The sequence below is a fragment of the Pelophylax lessonae genome (assembly GCF_965119305.1).
Source record: "Pelophylax lessonae genome assembly, chromosome: 2".
In the NCBI taxonomy this organism is placed as follows: Eukaryota; Metazoa; Chordata; class Amphibia; order Anura; family Ranidae; genus Pelophylax; species Pelophylax lessonae.
The window spans coordinates 208,288,027-208,313,778 of record NC_138769.1 but is presented as its reverse complement, the minus strand read 5'-3'; the positions used below and the strand labels follow the sequence as shown (position 1 = coordinate 208,313,778).

Below are 25,752 nucleotides of genomic sequence, written 5' to 3'. Positions count from 1 at the left end.
CCCTATCCCACGGTCCAGCGATGCAGCTGGCGGGAGCCTCGGTTCCCTCCCTCTTCTCCCCACTGCGCTGGCATCACTACTGTGGGCAGCCAGCTGTGACAGTGAGTTGGGCAATCTTCGGGGACCTGTGAAGTGTCCCAGAAGACTGCAGGGAGGGAAGGGGAGAGGAGAACTTCCGCTGCAGCCATCTAGGCATCCCTAGCGGAAGTGGGAGCAGGTATCTGTCAAGACTAGGTACCCGCTCTCCCCCCCATAAAATGACATGCCAAATGTGGCATGTCAGGGGGTCAGGAGACTTTTGAGTGGAACTCCGCTTTAATAATGGCCATGTATGCTTAGAGAGTGGTAAATATTTCCTGAAGAAAAAATTTAATGTTTGAAACGCGTTGGATTATCCAGCACTTTATAGCATCTATTGTACCAGGATGTGCAACAAAAATGAATGTCAACTACAAATAGCTGGAATTACCACATTGGGCTAGATACCATATGTGCATTGACATGTTTTGTATGTTTTTTCCTCTTTTTTTTTTTCCCCAATTGAATTTGTCTGTATAGGAGGTTTATGATGTAATTCCCAGCTTGGGGATTTTTTAGAATATGTAACTAATAAAATCTAAACTTTATGATTAGTATCCTTTTGCCTTCGTAAGTGAACAAGTTGCCCTTTACAATCCCACAAAATAGAGGAATATTATTTGTAGATGATGGCAAACACACCCTTGGTTGAGGAGCTTTTTCTTTAGCTGAAGTATCCAAATAACACCATTCCTACAGTAAAGCATGGAGGTGGCAATATCCTATTATGAGGGTGTTTCTCTGCAGCAGGGACAGAAGCATTTGTCAGGATAAAAGGAAAAATGTGGGGCAAAATAATGTCAAATTATTGAGGTAAATCTGCTTCCCTTTGCCAGAAAGTGGTCAATGGGAAGACGGTTTACCTTCCAACATGACAATGACCCAAAGCGCACAGCAAAAATGACCACACAGTGGTTGGAGGAAAAAAAGGGGAATGTGCTTGCATGGCTTAGCTCAAGCCCAGACTTAAACCCCCATTGAAAATCTGTGGAATGACTGCAATCCACAAAAAGTCACCATAAAATGTAACTGAACTTGAGCAGTTCTGCAAAGAAGAATGGGCAAATATTGCAAAGTCTAGATGTGTAAAGTTAGTAAAGACAAATCCCAACAGACTACAGTCTGTAATTAAAGCAAAAGGTGGTTCAACAAAATACTGATACAAGGGATGATCCTTTTATACAATGCCATGTTTGTTTTTAAAAGTTTTAAATATTTTTCTGACATGTTGCGGTTACACCTTTCACTTGGATGTAATAGGTTGCACTGGAGTGAATACAGCTGGATAAAACAAACTTTGTGTCTTCATTTCAGGCTGCAAAGCAACAAAATGTGATCATTTTAGGGGGGGGGGGGGGGGGTGATTCTTTTCATTACCCACTGTATGTCTGAGGATGGTTGGAATCAAGTATTTGTATCGCTTCTGTATGGCTGCTTAGTAGTAATCTTGGAGGAAAAGCCCATCCTTCCTGCTTCTGTGTTTAGGTATGAAACTAAAGCAGACTCTAGTAAATTAGTTATTCTCTTATTAACTTTATCAAAGGTTATAGAAAAAAAAAAAAAAGTACAGACACAGTATGTATAATTTCACAAAGTACAATGACAGCACATGGTATTTGTGAACAAGAAGCTGAGATAAGGCGTAATAACAGTTCAAAAATAAAGTCCAGCATATATCGCCTTAATTAACAATATAACATAGACTTTAATCAATTACAGATTGTGCTGGCATACAGGGTCCGACAAGAACCTCAAATAACCATAAAGAGTAAAATATATTATCACTTGTATTAAATAAACTGTGAAGAAGGGGGAGAAACTCAGAGTAGAAAATGCAAAAAAAAAAGAGAAAGAAGGGATAGGAAGTGCCCCAACTTGCCAGAGCCTCCACAGGGGGCTGTAGGCTAAGATGCAAACTACCGTAACTCAAAAATAGAATGCTTTAGGGTGGGTCCGATCCAAGATGCCACAACTCCCAGATTTGGTTAAGTGCCTCTAGATCCGAAAGTCTAGCCGTCAGTTTTCCTTTGTCAATGCCAATGTTCAAAGCATGCAATTAACTCTCCATTGACTTTATAGGAAACATTACTAAAATATCTAAGCGGATTTTTTTTAATGAGGTCAACAAGAGTGAACTCCGCTTGGCTCTGACTAATATGCTACTCTGAATAAGCAGTTTGACATGTTTAGGTTAAAAATTTAACAGAAAAAAAAAAAACTCACCGTTTTATCTTTCAAATTTAGCTGGCCGATCAGTTTTCTGTCTTCAGAAGGATCTACAAGCTCTCCACCAATAAATAGTTCAACTTTTGTATGTGCACTGTTGGCTTTGATACGGTTCAGTATGCAGCGACGAACTGAACCTATTGTGTCATTTGTGTGAGACCAAATATCCAAATCCTCCACCTGTCTGCCTTGATTTGGAAATCGCACAACCAGGGTAATGTGCTTGCCCCGGAAAGCCCTGAAAAAAAAAAAAAAAAACAACACACATTAGGACAATTCAATAGCAGAACCACAAAAAACGGAATTTTTGTGAAATCTTACCTGTAAAATACCTTTCTCTGAGTCCTCCGACAGTCGCCACCTCCTCTAAGTCATCACTGTTGGGTATTGTCTTCCTACCCGCAGGAATAGCTAGGCATAGAGACTTAGTCCAAAGACAAAAGGCATTAGCATATACACACCCATGGGGGCTGTCCCATCTGGTCAATACCCCCCCTGCATCACCACTCCCAACTCAGTTTGGTAGCATAGCAGTAGGTAATAAGAACCCCAAAAGAGGGGCGGGGGCGGCGACTGTTGGAGGACTCAGAGAAAGGAATTTTACAGGAAAGATTTTACAAAAATTCAGTTTTCTCTTATGTCCTCCGACAGTCGCTGCCTTCTCTAAGTCATCACTGTTGGGATGTCCCAAAGCAGTATAGACATGAGGGGTGGGAGACGCAACCGTAGAAAAGGCAACGCAGTACCCACATCAGAGAAAGGAATCTTACATGCACCGTAAGAGAACCAACTGGGCAACAGAAAAAACAATGCTCAACAGGAGCAACAGCCCAGGAAAGCAAATGCCAACAGCCAGGGACCCAGAAAAAAATTCAAGGGTCCATCATGGCACTGCCGCACTGAGAACTTTGCGGCCAAAAGAAGCATCAGCTGATGCCAGAACATCTACTTTGTAGAACTTGGAAAAGGTGTGCACCGACAACCAAGTCGCCGCCTTGCACACCTGGGCCACCGAGGCCCGATGCCAATAGGCCCAGGATGCACTCAAAGACCTGGTAGAGTGCGCCTTAACAGGGAATGGCGGAACCCGTTCCTTCAAGGCGTAAGCCTGCTCAATGGTCTGTCTGATCCATTTGGCAATAGTTGCTGCGGACGCAGCCATGCCCTTCCGAGATCCCTCAGGAAGGACAAAGAGGGAATCCGTCTTCCGAAAGGATTCCGTAGACAGGTAAACCCTGATCGCCCTGACAACATCCAAGGAATGCAAGGCAATCTCCTTTAGATGTTTAGGCTTCGTACAAAGCGAAGGCAGGACAATGTCCTCATTAAGGTGAAATTCAGAGATCACCTTGGGAAGGAAAGATGGGGGTGGTCGCAAAACCACCTTATCCTTGTGAGGTATCAAGTAAGGGGAGCGGCAAGACAACGCCGCCAGCTCCGACACTCTGCGAGCCGAAGTGATTGCCACCAGAATAGCAACCTTTTGACAGCAGAGGCAACGATATCTCCCTGATGTTTTCAAAGGGAGCACGCTGTAACGCGGACAGAACCAAGTTCAAGTCCCATGGAGGTAAAGGCTCCTTCCTGAGAGGAGCCAGATGTTGCACACCTTGAATGAAGGTGCGCACCAAAGAATGAGACGCCGCAGGGCGTTGGAAAAGGACAGCCAGTGCAGACACCTGGCCCTTTATCGTGGCCAGCGCCAGGCGCTGATCCACTCCAGACTGGAGGAAAGCCAAGATTCGACACCGAGTAAGAACGAGGGGAGAACCCCCTGGACTCACACCAGGCGAAATAGGCTTTCCAGGTACGGTAATAGATCTTACCAGAGGAGGATTTCCTAGCCTTGATTAGGGTAGGGATAACCTCAGGGGATAGACCCTTGTCCTTCAAGACATGGGTCTCAACAGCCAGGCCGTTAAAGCCAGCGACTGTAAAGCAGGATGAAAGATCGGACTTTGAGACAGGAGATCTTCCCGCAAAGGCAGACGCCACGAAGGCGCCACTGCCAGGCAAACAACGTCGGCGCACCAGGACCGGCGAGGCCAGTCCGGCACCACCAGAATCACCATGTGCGTTTCCGAGGCCAATCTGCGAAGGACCCGGGATAGCAACTGAATCAGAGGAAAGGCGTACATCAGACGATACTGATGCCAAGGGGCCACCAACGCATCCGAGGCGTCCGCCAACGGATCGCGCGTTCTTGCCACAAACCTTTCCACCTTTCGATTTAGCCGGGATGCGAACAGATCCACGTCTGGGGATCCCCATCTCGCACACAGCATCTGAAAGACCTCCGGGTGTAGGGACCATTCCCCCTGGTCCAGGGTCTGGCGGCCCAGATAGTCGGCCTGCCAATTTTCCACACCCGGAATGTGAACTGCTGAGATCGCCGGGACATGAGTCTCGGCCCAAGACAGAATGTCGGTCACCTCCCGGGCCGCTCGAGCACTCCTGGTGCCCCCCTGTTGGTTGATGTAAGCCACCGCGGCAGCATTGTCCGTCTGTACGCGAACAGGTAGGCCCCAGAGACGGTCCGACCACTGGAAGAAACAGTTTTATTGCTCGTAAGTCCAGCACATTTATCGGGAGGGAGGACTCCGACCAAGTGCCCTGGGCAGACAAGGTGCCCAGGACTCCACCCCAGCCCGACAGGCTGGCGTCCGTGGTAACCACTGTCCACACCAACGGACGAAAGGATTTGCCTTCCGCCACCGACGGGGACTGGATCCACCATAGAAGAGCCAATCTGGTCTGGCGACTCAAGGAGACATCCATATCCAAGGACTGAGGTAGTCTGTCCCACCTGGCCAGGATCTCCGTCTGGAGAGCCCGCGTGTGGAACTGGGCAAAGGGAATCGCCTCGAAGGCCGACACCATCAACCCCAGGCCCCGCATGCAGGTCCTGAGTGACAAGGACGGATTGTCCCTGAGGGACCTGAGTTCGTCCCGCAAAGTCCGGAGCTAGTCCTCCGGCAAGAACACCTTTGCCTGAGCAGAGTCCAGAACCATTCCCAGATAGGGAAGGCGAAGCAATGGAGACAACGCCGATTTTTGAACGTTGATGGTCCATCCGAACTCCTGGAGCGTCTGTACCGTGATGGACAGATCGCGCACAAGGTCCTGTCTGGCACGCGATCTCAGAAGCAGATCGTCCAGGTACCCCAGGACCGCAATGCCCTGGGCCTGCAGCAGGCCCAGAACCGGCGCAAACACCTTGGTAAACACCCTTGGTGCCGAAGCGAGACCGAAAGGTAACGCCACAAACTGGTAGTCGTCCTCTGCGATAAACCGAAGGTACCGCTGATGACCCTCAAAAATGGGGATGTGCAGGTACGCATCCTTCAGATCTATCGAAGCCAGGAATTCTCCTGGACTCAAGGAGGCCACAACCGAAACTTCCGAACACGCACAAAGCGGTTCAGCGCTTTTAGGTCCAGAATAGGATGCACTTTGTAATCTGATCGAAAGATTTCCTGAACCCACCTGTCCGAAATGCGGAGCAGCCAAGGTTGGAGGAAACCGCGCAAACGTCCCCCCACCCCTGAAACGGGTGAGGGCGCCCCTTCAGGCAGAGGCGGATTGTCCCGCCGAGCCGGCATTGCCGGCTGTCTGCTTACCCGCCCAGGGCTTCTTCCGGTTGCCCTGAGCCTTGAAGGGCTTGCCCTTGGATTGGTTCCGAAAGGCACGAAAGGACCCCTGATTGGATCTAGGCACAGAACCCCACTCGCCTCGGAAAGACTTGTTTGTTGGGTTCTGGGGCAGCATAGTGCTCTTGCCCCCCGTGACGCCTTTCACCAAGGTGTCCAACGCCTCGCCAAAAAGGCGAGAGCCAGCATAGGGAAAATCAGCAACAGTTTTCCTCGAGGACTGGTCGGCCGACCAGCTCTTCAGCCATATCAGTCGCCGGTTAAGTACCGCGACACTAGAGAGGCGAGCCACCAAGGGGGCCTCATTTAAGGCTGCATCAAACAAATACATGACTCCTAGGTGGATCTGATCCACCATTTCCAGCCGGGCAGGCGGCACGTCAGACACGAGATTGCCCCTAAGCATCTTAGTCCAATCAGCCACCGCCTGAGCCACCAGAACGGACGCGAAAACGGGTCTGAGCAACGAACCCGCCACCATATAGGAATGGCGGGCTAGAGACTCCAACCGCCGGTCCGTGGGATCCCGAAAAAACTGGGGTATCCTCAGTAGGAACCAAGGTAGCCTTGTTCAATACGGCCACAGTGTGATCCACCTGTGGAGGCACACACCATCGTGATTCCGTAGCCGGCGCAAAAGGATAAAGCAATTTGAACCGACTAGGTACCAGGAATGGACGTTTCAAAGTGCGCCACATTTCATTAACAGTGTAATGGAATTCCGCTGGGCAGGGAAAAACCTGCGCAGACTTGCGGGTCCTGTGCGTCCCAAATGAGGACACAACGCCCGGAGGACAGGGCTCATCCTCTAAATGCAAGGTTTCTTTAACAGAAACAATTAACTCATCCATAGTCGCCCGTTCTTCAGGTGACCCTGGGGAGGATGTATCAACACCCTCCATTTCAGCCTCTCCCTCAGACTCCGGGAGGTCCAAGGATGAGCGGGACCCTGAAAAGGGCACGCTCACAGCAGCAGCAGCCACATCCCCATCTGAATCAGAAGAGAGAGACCGCAGAGCGTTGCTACCAGTGTCCTTGCTGCTGATGGAAAGGAAGTGCTGCTGGAGAGGGCTGGACTACATGCCAGACCCCGGGAAAATGGCTGCCCCATAGGGATGCATTGGAGGCTACGCCAAAATGGCCGCCGACATGCGGCCGGACCGATCGTTCCACTGCCCACAAAATGGCGGCGGATGGCGCCAAAATGACATGCAGGATCGCCCCAGAGGAGCTATACATGTGTGCCCATAGTAAAGATGGCAGACCGCGCGAAAATGCACCGCTGCGGTCGCCGCACAATCATAAACGTCTGCACCCCCAACAATGCACCTAAGGTGACACAGGGACAGGGACCCCCAGGCAACATACAGATCGGCACAAGCGATCCCCGCAGGGATCGCACAGGGAGTCACACAGGCACAGACACGGGGAACACACAGCAACACAGACTGCCACCCCAGACAGAGGCCCCCACACAGAAAAGTACTTAACTGTACCAGATGGCATGGGAAGCCTCTATGCACGGAAAATCGCTGTCCTCATCTGACAGTGAGTGCCGTGAGCCAGGGACATGACGCTGCAGCACCGCAGACGAGTCCTGTGAGGTAGCCACCTCATGGCTGCATCCCTGTAGCGAACAGGGATGGGTCGTTCGTAATGCCAGGGCGAACCATAGCTGAACGCTCGATGGCGGGCTGGGGGTCCATCTGGCCCTTATGCTCTGGAGAACCAGGGCGGCCAGTCCGAATCCCAGCACCGCATGATCCATCTTCATCTGAAGAGAAGACTAACACTAGAAGCTGACAAAATAAACAGCTAGTAAAGTAAAAGAAAAAAACTGACATTTTCAAAGAAAATCAAATAAAAGATTAGGAAGGCTGAGACTGAAGCCCCAGCACAAGGGAAGCCTGACTATTCCTGATGCTAGGCAGATTAAAACTGAGTTGGGAGTGGTGATGCAGGGGGGGTATTGACCAGATGGGACAGCCCCCATGGGTGTGTATATGCTAATGCCTTTTGTCTTTGGACTAAGTCTCTATGCCTAGCTATTCCTGCGGATAGGAAAACAATAACCAACAGTGATGACTTAGAGGAGGCGGTGACTGTCGGAGGATGTAAGAGAAATCTATATTTTTTACATTAGCACTGTAAAATGACAGCTAATTTCTGTCTCTGACCTACTTTTCAGCTGCAGTCTATGCAGAAGCAGGAAATGCTGCACTGTTTCAATCTGCAACCTGACCTAGTGCCTAATAAACACAGTTTCTGCCTGCTCTGCAAATTATATCAGCAGAAATAGCAATAGTTGTACTATGCTTCAGATGACCCTGTCCCAGTAACATCAGTAAATCCTTGGAAGCTGTACCCAGATCGCACACCACAGGGATGGCCAAAAATGCTACTTTGGGCACTGGATCCTGCATGGCCGCTCACCTTGACACTTGGCGAAACATGTAGTTAGCCCAAGAGTGCTATACGGGTCCAGAGCCATCTCTATGAAACCCAGACCCTGAAGAACCCGTCTAGGGTACAGTGCATTCAGGAAGTATTCACACTGCTGCACTTTCCACATTTTGTTAGGTTACAGCCGTTATTTCATAATAGGTTAAATTCAATATTTTCCTCAGAATTCTACAAACAATACCCCATGACGAAAATTTGAAAGAAGTTTATTTGAAATCTTTGCAAATTTATAAAAAAAAATTATATATATATATATATATATATATATATATATATATATATATATATATATATATATATATATATATAACTACATGTGCATAAGTATTCACAGCCTTTGCTCAATACTTTAGTCTTTTTAAGTATGATACTACAAGCTTGGCATGCCTATTTTTGGGTAGTTTCTCCCAATCTTCTTGCAAGCTCCATCAGGTTGGATGGGGAGTGTCGGTGCACAGCGATTTTCACATCTCCAAATTTATTCGATCAGGTTCAAGTCTGGGCAGCTCAAAGACATTCAGTGTGTTCCCGTAGCCACTCCTTTATTATCCTGGCTGTGTGCTTAGAGTCATTGTGCTGATGGAAGACGATCCTTCGCCCCAGTCTGAGGTTCAGAGTGCTCTGGAGCAGGATGTCTCTGTACATTGCTGCATTCACTTCTCTCGATCTTGACTAGTCCTCCCAGTTCCTGCAGCACAAAAAAAATCCCCACAGCATGATGCTGCCACCACCATTCACTGTAGGGATGGTATTGGCAAGGTAATGGGTGTTGCCTGGTTTTCTCCAGACATGGCGCTTGCCATTCAGGCCAAACTGTTCAATCTTTGTTTCATCAGACCAGAGAATTTTGTTTCCCATGGTCAGAGTCATTCAGGTGCCTTTTGGCAAACTCCAGGGGTGCTGCCATGTGCCTTTTACTGAGGAGTGGCTTCCGTCTGCCCACTCTACCATACAGGCCTAATTGGTGGAGGGTTGAAGAGATGGTTGTTCTTTTGAAAGGTTCTCCTTTCTCCACAGCGAAATGTTGGAGCTCTGTCAGAGTGACCATCAGGATCTTGGGGCACCTCCCTGACTAAGGCCCTTCTCCCCCGATTGTTCAGTTTGCCGGGCAGCCCACTATAGGAAGAGTCCTCTGGTGGTTCCAAACTTCTTCCATTTACGGATGATGGAGGCCACTGTGCTTTTTGCAATCTTCCATACTGCAGACATTTTTCTGTATCCTCCCCAGATCTGTGCCTCGATAGAATCTTACCTCGGAAGTCTACAGACAATTACATAGACTTCATGGCTTGATTTGTATTCCGACATGCACTTTTAACGGTGGGACCTTATGTACATGTGATTTTTAATTTTTTTTTTTTTTAATAAATTTGCAAAGATTTCAAACAAACTTCTTTCACGTTGTCATTATAGGGTATTGTTTGTAGAATTTGAGGAAAATGGGGTTTTTGACTTAACGTCAAATCCATTTCTCTGATGCTCATTGACGGACAACTCCTGATTCTTCTTAACCATTGGGTTATACTGTCCCCTACAGAATGCCGGATACTTACTAAGCTGCCAGGACACGTCTTGTGCCCCCTTGGTGATTGACATAAACCGTGGCATTGTCCAAATGAATTTGTACCGCACACCCCTGAAGACGAATTGTCCAATGAGTCAGACAAAGGCTGATCGCTCGGATTTCCAGAACATTAAATCAGCAGTCTGGACTCTGCCATAGTCCAGACCCCCTGAGCACATCTCCCCACCCCGACAGCCTGGCATTCGTGGTGACAACCGTCCAGTACAGGGGAAGAAAGGATTTTCCCTGTCGAAGTGCCAGAGGACAAAGCTACCTCTAGATACCGTGGATCCTTGTCCCATTTCACTATAACCTCTTTAGCAGGGATCTTGTGTGGAACTGTGCAAATAGACCGCCTCAAGGGTGGACACCATCAGACCCAGACCCCACATACAAGCCTGGACGGATGACCGTTTGCTGAACAACAGAAGCTGAATTGCCTCCTGCAATGTCTGGAAACACTCTGAGGTAAAGTCCAGAGCAACACCCAGATAGTTCAGTTTTGGTGGACAGAACCAAAGCAGACTCCTTAAGGTTCAGAATCCAATCAAACTCCCTCAGAGTTCGCAGAGCAATCACCAGTTGTCCATAAGAGCAGTCGGAGACTCCGCTCGCAGAAGATCGTCCAGGTACCTCAGTACCGCGATCCACCGCTGACTCAAACAATGCCAGCACCGGGGCCAACACTTTGAGGACCGAGGAGCAGAGGCGAGACCAAAAGGTCGATGCCACAAACTAATAATGCTCCTCACCCACGGAAAAATGGAGGAAGCATATTAGACTGTGCAGGTAGGCGCCCTTGATGTTGATAGAAGCGAGGCGAAATCCGACGCAGGGATGCCACTACCGTGGGAATGGACTCCACATGGAAATTCTGTACTCGCACAAGCAGTTTAGCGCCTTGAAGTCCAGAACTGGATGTACCTTGCCTTCCTTCCTGGAAACTGTAAAGAGGTTTGAGTAAAAACCCCTGAAAACATTTCGAAATCGGAACAATAACGCCTTAAAGGAACAAGTCTTTCAGTACCCCAAAGAGACCCGTAAGCGATCTGGGGACAAGTGCAGGTTGGAAGGGGAAAAAACCTTTCCGGAGGTTAAGACCAAACTCAATCTCGTAGCCTGACTGAATAACTTTGTGGACTTGTGTCCTATACCAGGGAGGTCCATGGATCCGGAAACCAGCGAAGACATCCTCCCACCCCAGATACGGATGAGGGCGCCCCTTCATGCAGGGCAGCTTTGTCCCCAGGTCTGGAAGAGCCCGCTTATGGCTTGCCAGACCAGACCCTCTATAAACCTCTGGTGGAGGCCCTTACTTTTGATCCCTTGTCTTGAGACCCTGAGGGACGGAAAAACCTTATGAACCGAGGAGAATGGCCCACGTCTACGACGGGGAACCTTGCCCTTGGTAGCCTGCGGAAGAGTACTCTTCCCCCCCCCTGTGAGACCCTTAACGATGTCATCTAACAATCAAACAGGCAATCCCCTACAAGGGGGAGATCAGATCAGGCCTTCTTAGAAATCTGGTGTGCAGACTAGTATTTAAACCAGATAATATGCCAAAGGACCACTGTTGATAGACAGCCCAGAAATCAAAGGAGCCGCATCCAACGAGGCATTCACAGATAAAACTGTAGCCCCTGGACCAGATCCACCAGCTCCGCAAGACAGGGGCAAGAGGTTCCCCCCTCCAGGTCCCGGCGTAAAAGGTTAGCCCATTTGGTCAGAGCTTGCGATACCAGGGCAATAGTAAATACCGGCCTAAGTGCCAAACCAGCCACAGGAACTCCACAACCGGAATGAAGGTAGATTTATTTAACCTGGAAACCGACGAGTCCACTACAGGTGGGACCATCCACCTTTAAACGCAGTTAATCCACATGACACAGCAAGCAAAAACAACACTTTGGAACCACTGCATTTTGGACAACCCTACTGTTTTGTGGCAATGTTGTCAAAGAAAGTGGAAAAGGGAACACCCTTGCCACTTTGGAGGGCCTGTGGGTGCCAAAAGGGACATGCACCAGCGACGCATCAGCCGCAACCTCCAGTTTTAAAGTGTCACGCACTGACACAAGCAGTGCATCCACCAGCGCCTTTCCATGCGGGCTAGAGGAATTATCCTCACTATCTGAGCACTCAGGGTGCCTGGACACAGACCCAGTAGGGTCACTATATACTAAGCTCACCCGGAAAACAATCAGGGGAGGCCAACTGCAATTCCGCAAAGGGGACGCCGACCAAGAGCCCACAAATGGATCCCCTACTGGACTTCGCAAAAAAACAAGGGGGTCACCCTCCTGAGCCCTCCATAGAGTGCATAATAAGAAATAGCCCCCTTAAAAGGGGGGCGCCCGCCTTGACCAGGACGCACAGGCAGGGTACCCTGATGGTCCTGCAGCGCTAAAAGGGGCAGGTGCCCCACACAATAATGATGGGAAGGCTGTCAACAAATGAAGCGCCCCCCCTTCCAAGGGAGGCGCCAAGCTGACCACAGGGCCTATCAGGCTGCAAGCTAAATTTATGTGGAGGCCCAGCCGCAAGTGCAAGGATCCAAGCCCGGCAGATGCCCAAAGGAAGAGTGGAAGCTTCAGGTCAACGCACTGGGGCCGCCCCCCCCCCCCCCAACTGGAGGCAGTGGCTTCAGCCACCTTCAAAGGGGCTGCCTCACATGCTTTCCGACTATAAGCCCGCAGAGCAGCAACCTAAATTTTTGGCTGGATGCGGCCGCATACCCGTGGATGCTAAACTATCCACTCCCCCCAGCCCAACAACCGCCATAGGGAGCCCAAAGGACATCCCTGCCAAAGTCACCAACCCCCAGGGTGACCAGGAACCCTGCACAACCCCCCGTTGCGCACCAGGAAAAACTCGATCCACAGCAACTCCAAAATGTGGCAAAAGCCAGCTTATAACCTCAGGAGGAGGAGGGGGGGCTGAAAGACCGACAGTGACCACTGAAATTTTAGAGGTACTGGGGGGGGGGTAATCCAGGGGTCCCACTGTGCCAGGTCCACCCCAAAACCCTCCAGGAGTAGAGGGGGGACAGCTTCTTACCATACCAGGAACAGGGTGGGAACAGCTCTGGACAGACCACCGCTCCATTGTAATGTGGGTGCTGTCGGCCAGGAGAAACGCTGCGACCTGTGAGGCCAGGACGTATGCGTCCTTCTGAGACGTTTAACTCGCAGGTCAACCCCCATGCAGTGGGGCTATGTCGTGGCCGACCTAGTGTGAAGCTGCAGTCCACACGCGCTCGCTAGCCAGATTGGGGGGACCCTCTGGATCTAGATTATCCAGTCCGTCAATTGATTGTAGATTCTCACAGGAACAAAAAAAAAAAAAAAAAGATCGTAAAAAATTCCAATTAAAAAAGAAAAATCGTCAGAGATTCCAGCAAGGAACTAAGTCCTTACTCCTGACTAGGCAGAAAAAAAAAAAAAAACAGTGCCTATAGCTGAATGTGTGTATATACCCCCTGCAACTGCCCATAGGCGTAGTCAAGCTTTTTCCTGCCTAGTGTTCTACTCCTGTGGGAGGCAGTATAACCCAATGGTTAAGAAGAATCAGGAGCTGTGTCCGTCAATGAACGAAAGAGAAAAATCTAATCCATTTTGGAAGAAGGCTGTAACATAAAATGTGGAAAAAGTTAAGTGCTGTGAATACTTCATGGATGCACTGTATGCCCATCATGACAGGTGAAGAAAGATGGAAAGTTAACACAGAGTTAAGCTGTTTATTAGAGTGATACGTTAGCCCCATAACAAGTAAGACATAATGTCTTACTTGTTTTACCTTTCTTATATGTATCCCGAATACCATTTTCTTATTTTCAAAATATCAGAAAAGAGTGTGTATGAAACTCACTTTTACAGCGCTAAACTTTTCAAACCTGAGACTGAAAATTTCACCGTTCAGAGCTTAGTCTGAGTATGTGTGGCATCACACCACAGATCACAGTCTGCCTCCACAATCACCTAAAGCTTTTTACAAGGCACTTCCTCCCTACCTTTTGCTACAAGGACCTAACTACAGGACAGTTGACACCAGGTTGCTCTGTACTCCTTTACAAAAACATTTGGAGCTCAGAGCAATACTGTGACTTATATCAATCACCAGGGGGTTTCCAGGAGTCATGCAGCCTTTAACCACTTTAATACAGGGCACTTCCCTCCCTTCCCGCCCAGGCCAATTTTCCCCTTTTAGCGCTGTTGCATTTTGAATGACAATTGCGCGGTCATGCAACACTGTACCTAAGCCAAATTTATGTCATTTTCCCCCCACAAATAGAGCTTTCTTTTGGTGGTATTTGATCACCTCTGGGTTTTTTCCTTTTTGCTAAACAAATAAAAAAAGACCGAAAAGTTTGAAAAAAAAAAAAAAAAAGTTTTTTTGTTTATGTTATACAATTTTGTAAATAAATAAGTTTTTTCCTGCACTGATGAGACTGCACTGACAGGCACTGATGAGGAGGCACTGATGGGGTGGCACTGATAGGCGGCACTGATAGGCGGCACTGAAAGGTAGCACTGATATGCAGCATTGGTGGGCACTGATAGGCGGCACTGATGGACACTGATAGGTGGCACTGACGGGCACTGATGGGCACTGATAGGCGGCACTGGTGGGCACTGATGGGCACCACTGATCAGCACTGACAGGCGGCACTGATGGGCACTAATGGGCACTAATAGGCGGCACCGGTGGGCAATAATGGGCACTGGTGGGCGACACTAAAGGATGGCAATGATGGGCACTTGTGGGCAGCACCGATAGGGAGGGCACTGGTGGGCAGCACTGATGGGGAGGGCACTGGTGGGCAGCACTGATGGGGAGGGCAATGGGGGGCTCCCTGAGCCCCGATTGCCATCCCTGGTGGCCATAGTGGGCATCCCTGGGGTCATAGTGGGCATCCCTGGGGTCATAGTGGGCATCCCTGGTGGATCTAGTGGCATCCCCCCCCCCCCGAGGGTCTGCACTGGTAATCAATGATCTGATTACCAGTGCCGACCCCCCCCCCTGTCAGGGGAGCCGCCGATCGGAGCTCCTTTACTCGTGCCTGTCAGGCACGAACTAAGGAAAGCCGATCAACGGCTGTTCCTATCTACTATGTGACCAGCCGTGATTGGACACGGCTGATCACATGGTAAAGAGCCTCCGTCAGAGGCTCTTTACCGAGATCGGAGATGCAGGGTGTCAAGCTGACACCCCGCATCACCGATCGCCGCTCTGCGCGCCCCCGGGGGGCGCCCAGAGCTGTGTTATCCTGCCGCCGTCATATGACGTCCGGCCAGGATAACACAACCACATTCCCGCCATCATTTTGTAATAGGGCGGGCGGGAAGTGGTTAAGGAAGCAAGCATGATCACCTCATGGAGGGAGAATCACTGTCCAGCAATCCCCATCTTAGGAGTGGACAAACTGGAAGGCAGATTACCTTAGCTTTCACTGCCTTCAAACTGATGTGTCTAAGATTGGGTACTCCAGACAGATATCCTAGCCTCCAGGTTCAGGAAGTTACCTCGGTTTGTGCACAGGCCCAATGATCCTCTAACTGGCATTGGATGCTCTGATAATTCACTTGATTTAGTTTACACAAATTTGGAACAGCATGGCTATCAAAGCCCAGGTTTTAAGGGATAGAGGGGGTTTCTGATTCGGTCATTTCTACAGTGCAAAAATAAAGGAAATGCACTTCCAGAAATACCTACTATCATACGTGGAAACATTTCTGTGCTAGGCGTGAACACAGGCAGTTCAACCCCAGAGATTACTCGGTTTCTCACATTCTGGACTTCCTAAATTATTGACTTTACCCCAACTTGGCCTTAAGTACTTCTAAGGGACAGGTTATTCCTGTCCAAACAATCCCAAAAAGCTTAGCTTTCCCTTGCAAAAATGTTTAACCACTTACCGCATATCGACGTAGGTCTACGTCGGTAAACTTTGCGGTGTTATACCGGGATGATGCCTCTAGCTAGAGACATCATCCCGGTACCGTGGTTTGAAGCCGACGGTCGGCTTTCCGTCGGTAACGACCGATGCGGCTCGGGGGCCGCTCGATCGTTACCCGGGGGGGCGGGAGGGGACGTCCCCCCCCTCCCGCCGCCTTCCGTGGCTTTGCTCGGGGCTCCCGTCCCACCGGGAGCCCCGAGCACCCAGCCGGCGCGTCCGCCAGCTGGATGGAGTCCCGATGAATGCCGGAAATGGCATCGATCGGGTCTCCGTTGACGTAACCCGGAGGCGGCGTCCATGACGTCACTTCCGGGTTACTGTGCTGCAAAAGGCGGCAAATTTAAAAAACGGCTGTATGCAAAAACGCCGTTTTCGGCGTTTTGCATACAGGGAAGTGTAGTGGAGGGGTCTAGGGTCTTTTAGACCCTCGATCCCTCCATAAAGTGTACCTGTCACTACATATTGGTGTCACAAGGGATGTTTACATTGCTTGTGACAGCAATAAAAGTGATCAGATTTTTTTCTTTTTTTTTTTTTTTAAAAACTGTAAAAGTTAAAAGGTTAAAAAAAAAAAAATAAATAGGAAAAAAAAAATTAACCGCCCCCGTCACTGTTAGCTCGCGCACAAAAAAAAACGTATACGCAAGTCGAGCCGCGAATGAAATCGCTGTTCAAACCACACGTGAGGTATCGCCGCGATCGCCAGAGTGTGGGCAATAATTAAAAAAAAGCTACACTCTACCTCTAAACTGGTAACCGTTAAATAAATTTAAAGCGTCGCAGATTGAGATCTCTATTGACCATAGTTTGTCACCATCCCACGGGGGGGCGCAATTTTAAACCGTAACATGTTGGGTATCTATTTACTCGGCGTGACATCATCTTTCACAATATACAAAAAAAATGGGCTAACTTTACTGTTTAGTATTTTTTAAATGCAGTGAAATGTGGTTTTTAAAATTTTTTCCAAAAAAATGGCGTTTTAAAGACCGCTGCGCAAATACCGCGTGACAAAAAATTTTGCAATGACCGACATTTTATTCTCCAGAGTCTTTGCTAAAAAAATGTATATAATGTTTGGTGGTTCTAAGTAGTTTTCTAGGAAAAAATACTGGTTTTAACTTGTGAACAAAAAGTGTCCGAAATAGGGCTGGGGCTTAAGTGGTTAAAATCAAGGTGATTTTCTTTGATCAAACCAACCTTATAACACCTTCTGCTTTATAGGGACCTCAATTCCGTTTATTCTGCCCTGCACAAAATACCTTTTAAATTCATCAGGGAACTCCCCCTCAAACCACATTTAGAATTCATCAGGGAACTCCCCTTGGAGGAGATCTCCTGCAAGGTAGCCTTCTTAGTGGCTTTCAAATCTGTCAATTGTGTCCGAGTAAGTGATTCTTGTAAGGAGCCATTCCTTATTTTTTACAAGGTTAAAGTAGTCTTGTGGTCAAGAACCTCCTTTTCTCCCAAAGTGGTGTCAAGCTTGCCACCTCAACAAAGACATCGTTTTCCTTCCTTTTGTGCTGCTCCTAAGCACTCAAATGAGATTGCTCTTCATTACCGGGATGTGGTCAGAGGCATCAGAGTGCATCTAAAATCTACAGCTTCCATCAGGAAGACAAGACTGCCTTTTTGGTCTAATCTGAAGACTATGCAAGGGATATCCTGTTTCAAGATCCACTGTTGCTAGGTGGACTCTAAAGAATAAAGCTCCTTCATTAATACTTGCTCAGTCCCCCAGGTCAGTAGGAGTTTCCGGGGCATTCTGACATCAAAAGTTTCTGTTGCCCAGTTTGTAAGGCTGCTATCTAATCTTCTGTTCATACCTTTTCAAAGTAATACCAGGTGGACGTCCAATCCTCTGTAGATGAAGCTTTAGGCCACAAGGGTCTTGCAACAGCACTCTGAGTTGGATCCATTGACCCTGGTTATTGTTAGGCCTGTTGGTACAGTTCCATTTTCCTTGTTATTGCCTACCCTTCTCACTTACTGCTTGGGACAACCCAAGGTCTATGAATATTAGGCCTGTGTCCTGCACTGTACGACTGTGATAAAGGGAATGGTAAACTAACTGTAAAGTAGGATTAGAGGGGAAAGCATCACCAAAAGCTTTGCCTGTGTCCATAGGATTAGAGGGGAAAGCATCACCAAAAGCTTTGCCTGTGTCCAATCTCATAAAAGTATCAGCCTATAACTCTAAGGTCTATGAATATGCCAGTATCCTGTACTATACAAGGTATGACATTTACAGGCAAATCAAAATTCCTTTTATTGCAACAAAATAGTTGCTGGCAGTGAGTAAAGGGCACACCTAGACATTGGAAGAATTGTCCTCTCTTCATGGTAGTCGCTATCACATTCATTTATGTATTCTTTCAGGACAGTCAGCACCCTGACCATTCGTATTGCTTCTTGTCTTGCACAATTAATACTGTCTTTGTCACCATCCAAAACACACAGTGTGTCATATGAAGCTTTTAAACGATCAAAGCAGGACTGAATGAAGTCTTCGTGTATCTCCACCTAAAGAGCATAATAATTGTGGGAAAGAAAAAAAAAAAATTACTCAATCACTCAAAACTTAACTTTAAACCAACCAACTAGCTGTTTTTGTAAAACCGAGGACATTACGTAAAAGGAGAAAGATCTTAATGATTTTTATTTTATTTATTTATTTTTTTTTTAACTGCCACATACACTCCCAGTGGCAGGTATACTCTACAAGCTATTTCTCGGCTTTCTTAAAATAAAAAAAAGTGTCCCGACAGCTGTAGAGCTGCCCAACCTCTTTCCATGACTCCCAGAGTCACTAAGAGTAATTCATTTTAGTGTATTTTTTTCCTGTAGATTTTGTAAAACAAATCCGCAAATTTGCAACAGGAAAAAATTGCAGCTACCGTGTTTTCATTTTATTTTGGGCCTTTGCTTTACAAAAAAAAAAAAAAAAGACAATTTTCTTCACCGATTAAAGATGCATTCCAATCAAATTGAAACTATTCTTAAATCTACACCCAACCCCTATCCTACAACTATTATATCTACCCTTAAAAAGAAAAGAACTATAATTACCTATTCGGAAGCCGCTCTGGTCCAGTCACATAATCAATTCCCAGTGGTGGCTTCAGTGTAGATTAGGGCAGCCAACAATGGCTGTCTCAAAAATAAAGTCTATGGGTGACATGACTCGGGCTGTGCCTACTCTACACTAAAGTCTTCATCTACACTGAACTAGGCACAGGGACCCGATCATGTGACTAGACCAGAGCAACTTCTGAATAGCTAAGTATTTACATCTTTTCTTTTAAAAGGTAGATAGAATACAGACAGCACAAGAAAAAGGGCTAAGTGAAATTGAGTTCCCCAACAATCTGACAATCCTGTTAAATAGGTAAATGAGAAAGATGCTGCATAGAAGTAAAGATAAAATGATCCTTGGCTGAGCAGGAAGCATAAAAATCTAGACTTAATTTTTTTTTTTCAGTGTTGGTTTTCTGAGAAATTCAAACTGGGGTAGCCTTTTTCAACCAGGGTGCCTGACCCCGGGGTGCGTGAGGTTTTTTCAGGGGTTCCTTGGCAAAATGCCCAAAAATTTACTATAAATTGTATACGAGCCGGTGTGGATGAAGGCTGCCTTTTAATTACACAAAGCCAAATGTTTTCATTGTGCACCATTACAACCCTCTAGCTGCTGGCGTCCTAATGACCAATGGCGTCATCAGTTGATAAGGAGGATGTCAGTCGCCTGCATAGCATCCTTGTTTGACCCTCTCCTGCCCCTCTCCATGAGTGTCACATTAGCGGAGTGATGGAGAAAAATTGAGGGAGAAGGCAAACATTGGAATACTATACAGAACAAGTTTGCAAAAGTGTATTTTCTTTGGAAGAAAGAATCACCTAGTCCTATTTGGACTTGTGGATGTTGCTGCATTATGTAAAACTTGGATTGTACACAATTGGTGATTAACAATTAACCAGAGATAATGGGAAATCTCTAGGCATAAGTCTGTATAACAGTAATATAAATGAAAAGGTTTGGTGAAACAGACAAGCTAGTACTGGAGTACCTACAGACTGCATATGGAGGGGGAAGACAAATGAATAAGGGAAGCACCTTTTATTTGCACTAACATGATAAATGGAGTATTCCAGTACAACTAGCCATTTTTTTTTTTTAAGAGAATGCAGAATAGCTTCTCAACCCAGAAAATAAGTGACTTGGTAATCTGCAACCATGATACGGGGAGGGGCAAAGCAGAGCTCAGGTCATATGACAATAATGAGTAAAACAGGCTCTAGGTAGCAGAGCTAATCTGCCCATGTTGTTAGGGAGAGAGTCCCAGTGACTAAGTGGAGAAACTCAGGCACTGGCTGTGTTTAAAGAGTCCACAAGGATAACCGGAGAGAAATCACAGAGGCAATCGAGGGGTGCTAATGAGTTTTGTTCTTGAATGAGACCAGACAAAAAAATGTATGTGGAAGGAAAATGTGAAAAGTCTCAAAAATTAGACTCAAGAACCCCAGGAAAGTACATCATCAGGGAGAAGCCCAAGAAGGATGGGGGATTAACCAAAAAAAGGGAGAAGTAGTAGAAACAGCCTTTGGGCATATAGTTCAATGAATTCGTGTCTCTTAGTAAATTGTCACCAAGGCACCCTGGGATATGAATGTGAAGAGTGCAATTTAAGAAATAGGGCCTTCTTCTCCTGGACTGCTACCGTCAACTGCCAACAGCACAAAGATCTTGGTTACAGTTACAGTAACCAAAAATGGACAGTCAAGGACAGACTATTTCTAATGCATGACCTTAGGTGCAGAAATTCTAAGAAGCTACTGTGGAGACCTTGACAGCAGAGAACTATGAGAGGTTCTTTCCAGCACACCAATAGGAAAATTTGTCCATCCTTTAAACCTGCAAAAATACGTGCGCTTTCAAAAATATTAGTGACATCAGTGGTGAAAACAAAGAAAAAGAAAATAAACCTATATATCAAGGCTTGACAATTTTGCTTTGAATCTAGGTACCAGCTATAAAGTTAGGAGCCAGTTTTTTTTCAATAAATCTTATGGGTGGAATAAGTAACATGTTCCCAAAAATGAACAACTCCTTTAACCCTTTCACAGCCAGAGGCATTTTTGAACACATTTAAAAAACAATTTTATGCCTGAAAATTACATAAAACCACCACAAACATTACATATTTTCTTAAAGCAGACACCTTAGAGAAAATACGATTTTTGTAAGATCTTACCTTAAAATATTTTTCTCTTATGTCCATCGACAGATGCAGCCTCATCTCCATGAGCTGAGTGGGTTATGCTGCCACCTGCAGGAGTAGTCTAGGCAGTACATTAGTACAAAACTATTAGCATATACATGCCAGCAGGGCTGTCCCTCCAGGCATAACACCCACTGCCACATCCCAGCACTTCAGTTTAGTGGCAAGCAGTGAAGACAAAAGAACTATCCCCATACAGAGGGGTGGGTGCTGCGTCTGTCGACGGACATCAGAGAAAACGATTTTACGGTAAGATCTTACAAAAATCTTATTTTCGCTATCATCCATTGACAGACACAGCCCCATCTTCATGAGCTGAGTGGGACATCCCAAAGCAGTACAGGCATGAGGGGTGGGAAAAACGCAACCAGACAGTAACGTCAACTTTAAGAGGCTAAACCTAGCCAACCGGGCAACATGGAGCTCAACCAAAAACAGGAGCTCACCCCGGTAAAAAGACCCCTAAGAGAATAACAAAAAAACAATCTCTTATGAAACAGCAGCCTGCAAAACCTTGCGGCCAAAAGAGGCATCTAAAGATGCAAGCAAATCCACCTTGTAAAATTTGGTAAAAGGTGTGCACAGACTACCAAGTCGCTGCCTTAGAAACTTGTACAACAAAGGCCTGATGGCGAAAAACCCAAGAGGCACTCATCGCTGACCCTTTGATTAAATAAGCCTGAACAACCGTCTGCATGATTTATCTCGAAATGGTAGCAACGGATGCAGCCAAATCTTTGCGAGGACAGTCCGAAAGGACAAAGTCCGACTTCCTGAAGGACTCCCTAACCGTCAGATAAACCCTTATCGCCCAAACCACATCCAAGGCAAATTCTCTGTGATGGTTGGGCTTAGGACATAAAGGCAACACAATGTCTTCATTCAGGTGAAAATCTGAAACCGCCTTAGGAATAAAGGACGGATTAGGTCGGAGGAACACTTTATCCCTGTGGACCACCAAATAAGGCGGACAGGACAGCGCCACCAACTCAGATACTCTGCTAGCAGAAGTGATAGCCACTAGGAAGGCAACCTTCTGCGACAAAGAAATCTCCCTAGTATTCTCAAAAGGATGCTGTTGAAGGACAGACAACCAGATTAAGTTCCCACGGCGGTAACAGGGATTTCCTTGGAGGAGTCAGATGACGCACCCACTGAATTAAAGTGTGAATCAAACTATTCTTAGCCATCAGATGTTGGAAGGAAATAGCCAAAGCCGACACCTGGCCCTTGATAGTGCCCAACGTCAGGCGCTGCTCAACCCCTTTTTGTAAAAAGGCCAAAGCCCTAGCTTTAGAGAACAAGTGACAGTGCAGCTGCTGCGATTCACACCATGAAATGTACTATTTCCATGTACGATGATAGATCTTCCTAGATGTCGACTTCCTGGCCTTTTAAAAAGGTAGGAATCATCGAATCAGAGAAACCTCTATCCCTCAACACCTTGCTTTCAACAGCATAGCCGTTAAAGCCAGCGACCATAAAGCAGGATGGAAGATCAGTCCTTGAGATAGTAGCTCTTTCCGCAGAGGAAGACGCCATGGAGGATCCATGACCATTTTTACCAGTTCTGCGTACCAGGACCGCCGAGGCCAGTCTGGTGCCACCAGAATGACTGGCATGCCTTCCATCACCACCGGGCGAAGAAACAATCGGCAGGAGAACAAGTGGAGGGAAGGCATAGATCAGACGATACTGACTCCAAGGAGCCACCAGAGCGTCTGTGGAGTCACCCAGAGGATCAGGAGACCTGGCCACAAACCTCTCAACTTTCCTGTTGAGATGAGACACAAACAGATCCACCTCCGAGGTATCCCACCGGGCACAAAGGAGATGAAACCCCTCCGCATGAAAGGGACCATTCCCCTTGATCCAACACCTAATAACTCAGATAATCCGCCTGCAAATTCTCCACAACCAGGATGTGGACTGCGGAGAGAGCCGGAACATTGTGTTTCGCCCACACATGAATCTTGGCCCCCTTCTTGGCCGCCAGGGCACTCCTGGTGCCCCCTTGATGATTGATGTAAGCCACGGCCGTGGCATTGTCCAACTGAACCCGAACTGGAGAGCTGCGTAGCCGACTCATCCAGTGAAGGCAGTGCTTGATCGCTCTCAGCTCCAGGATATTGGTTGGAAGGAAGACTCTTCCGTCATCCAAGTTCCCTGGGCACAGAGCTTCCCAAACACTCCACCCCAGCCCGACAGGCTGGCGTCTGTAGTGACCACCATCCAAAATACCAGCAGGAAGGACTTGCCTTGGCACAGGACAGGTGACTGGAGCCACCCAGAGCCGATTTCGTGAGATGGCTCAACCAAATCTTCAGGTCCAAGGACCGAGGATCTCTGTTCCATTTTGCCAGACTCTTTCTGCAACTGTCTCGTGTGAGACTAAGCAAACGGGACTGCTTAAAAGGTCAAGAATCAGACCCAGGGCCCTCATGCAAGCCCGCAATGAGGACTGATCGGTCTCCATCAGCAACCAGACCGCCCTTCGCAACTCCTGAAGCTTGTCCAAGGGAAGAAAGACCCTCGCCAGAGCAGAGTCTAGGATCAGTCCCAGATGAATGACCAGCACAGACGGTGTCAGGGCAGATTTTTGGAAATTGATCGTCCACCCCAAGTCCTGAAGAGTCTGAATGGTGATGGAGACCTTGTCCAGCAGATCCGAATGGGAGATTGCGCGCAACAGGAGATCGTCCAGATATCACACAATGGGGACACCTCGTCGAGGTAACAAGGCCAGCACAGGGGCTAGGACCTTGGTAAAAACTCTGGAAGCCGAGGGGAGACCAAAGGGTAATGACACAAATTGAAAGTGCTCCTTTGCCACCACAAAGCAGAGGAATCGCTGGCGTCCCTCAAATATGGGGATGTGGAGATACGAATCTTTGAGATCGATGGAAGAAAGAAAATCCCTGATTCAAAGATGCCACCACCGACTAAATGGACTTCATTCGAAACTTCTGAACCCGCACAAAGCAGTTCAGAGCCTTGAGGTCCAGGAAACCTTTTCAGCAAAAGGGTACCGCCATTTAAAGCATTTTGGCACCACTAACACGTGCCCAACGCGTCGCGATTGGTCATTCACAATATCGTGAAAAGTGTCAAACAAGGGAAAACCCTGTCAGCTTTTGGATAATTGTGAGAGCAAAAAAGTCATCAGCGACCCTGCCGGCGTGGGCTCAGCCAATTTTAAAGTATCCCGTACAAAAAAAAAAAAAAAAAACCAGGGCTTCCACTAATGCGCGTTACCGCGCTGCAGCTGAAGACAGACTGGGAGGACGGCGCCCCCCTCAGGTAGGGGGGCGTCCGGGGCGACCCCATCAGCCTCTGAATCAGAGGACACCTAAAAAAATGGAGAGGGCAGCGGCCGTTTTTGGCTATCAGCCTTTTTAATGACTAAATCATCTTTAGTCGCCAGACTTTCCAGGGCTGCAGAAATCACGGCCAGCGACTGCGATTCGGACTGTCCAGGAGTCGCACAGAGTGGGTCTGAGGGTGACTGCAGTTTGGGATTCCATATTGCAATTTGTAAAAAAAAGTAGTACTGTCGCTTTAAGAGCGCTGATCGCGGTATCCACCACCGATTGCAGCGGTCTGCAGGGAACCCCTTTAAGCTAAACTGACAGCAGAAAGTGCAGGAATATTCCCGCAGGGACCCCAAGTACAGTACCACCTCAGACAAACCGTCATCCTGATTCTTTCAGCAGCATGGAGATAAAGACAGGAAGTGACCTCGGCCAGTAGCAGGAAACAAATGAACTGTTGTCGCCTAAAGAAGGTCACACTGCTCAGCGCAGCACAAGGGCTACACAAAGATGGATGCCCATACATATCAATAGGAAGCTACAGGGAAAATGGCTGCCCCATACAAGTCTATGGGGAAATATTCACATTGCGAACCATGCAGCTAGGGACCAACACATGAAGGCCTCAAGAACCACAACAGGAACCAGCAAGCCCAAGGTACTATGTCACCCCCCCCCCCCCCCCAAGGGCGACAGGCAATCCAGACACACATCCACTGCAGGGACAGGGAAGGGGGCAGGTTAGGACACAGACCGGGGGGATCTTTTGGAAGGCACAAATCCCATTATCCCCAGGAGAGGGCCCACATCATCCCAAGGCCAGCAGGGGCAAGGGGAGCACATTTACTCACCATACCATGGACCGGGCGGGCTCCCCTCAGGGCAGACTGCCTCCCACCCAAAGTGGAGGTGCTGCCAGCCGAGGGGTACGCTGCGACTCAGGGCATTCCAGGACATTGCATCCCCGGCGAGGCACCCGCTCGCAGGCTCATCCCCATCCGGAAAAGGGGGCACTGTCATGGCTAGGCCTAGGTCGGGACTATAACCTGCTCACGCTCGTAAGCGAGACTGGTGGGACCATAAGGATCTAGATTATCCAGTGCAAAGCCCCAGCCGGCATTGTTGCTTGTAGATAACCAGGAATATTCTTCCCTGAACGCTAGCTAGCGAGTAAAGAGAAATAAAAAGAAAATATTCTGAAAAGAATAAAAAACTGAGGCCAGAGACC

At 47.8% G+C, this 25,752-nt stretch overlaps 1 protein-coding gene across 4 annotated transcripts in view; it reads right to left on the bottom strand.

The window, feature by feature from the left end:
* USP9X (ubiquitin specific peptidase 9 X-linked) overlaps window positions 1-25,752 on the bottom strand; it is a 593,271-nt gene that overhangs the window by 249,183 nt on the left and 318,336 nt on the right. For all 4 annotated transcript variants that reach the window (XM_082246987.1, XM_082246989.1, XM_082246990.1 and 1 more), the window contains exons 18-19: window positions 18,249-18,460; window positions 2,302-2,542 (exon numbers count right to left, since the gene is read on the bottom strand). In XM_082246987.1, coding sequence (XP_082103113.1) covers window positions 2,302-2,542; window positions 18,249-18,460 — 453 coding nt within the window. The remainder of the gene's footprint in view (window positions 1-2,301; window positions 2,543-18,248; window positions 18,461-25,752) is intronic.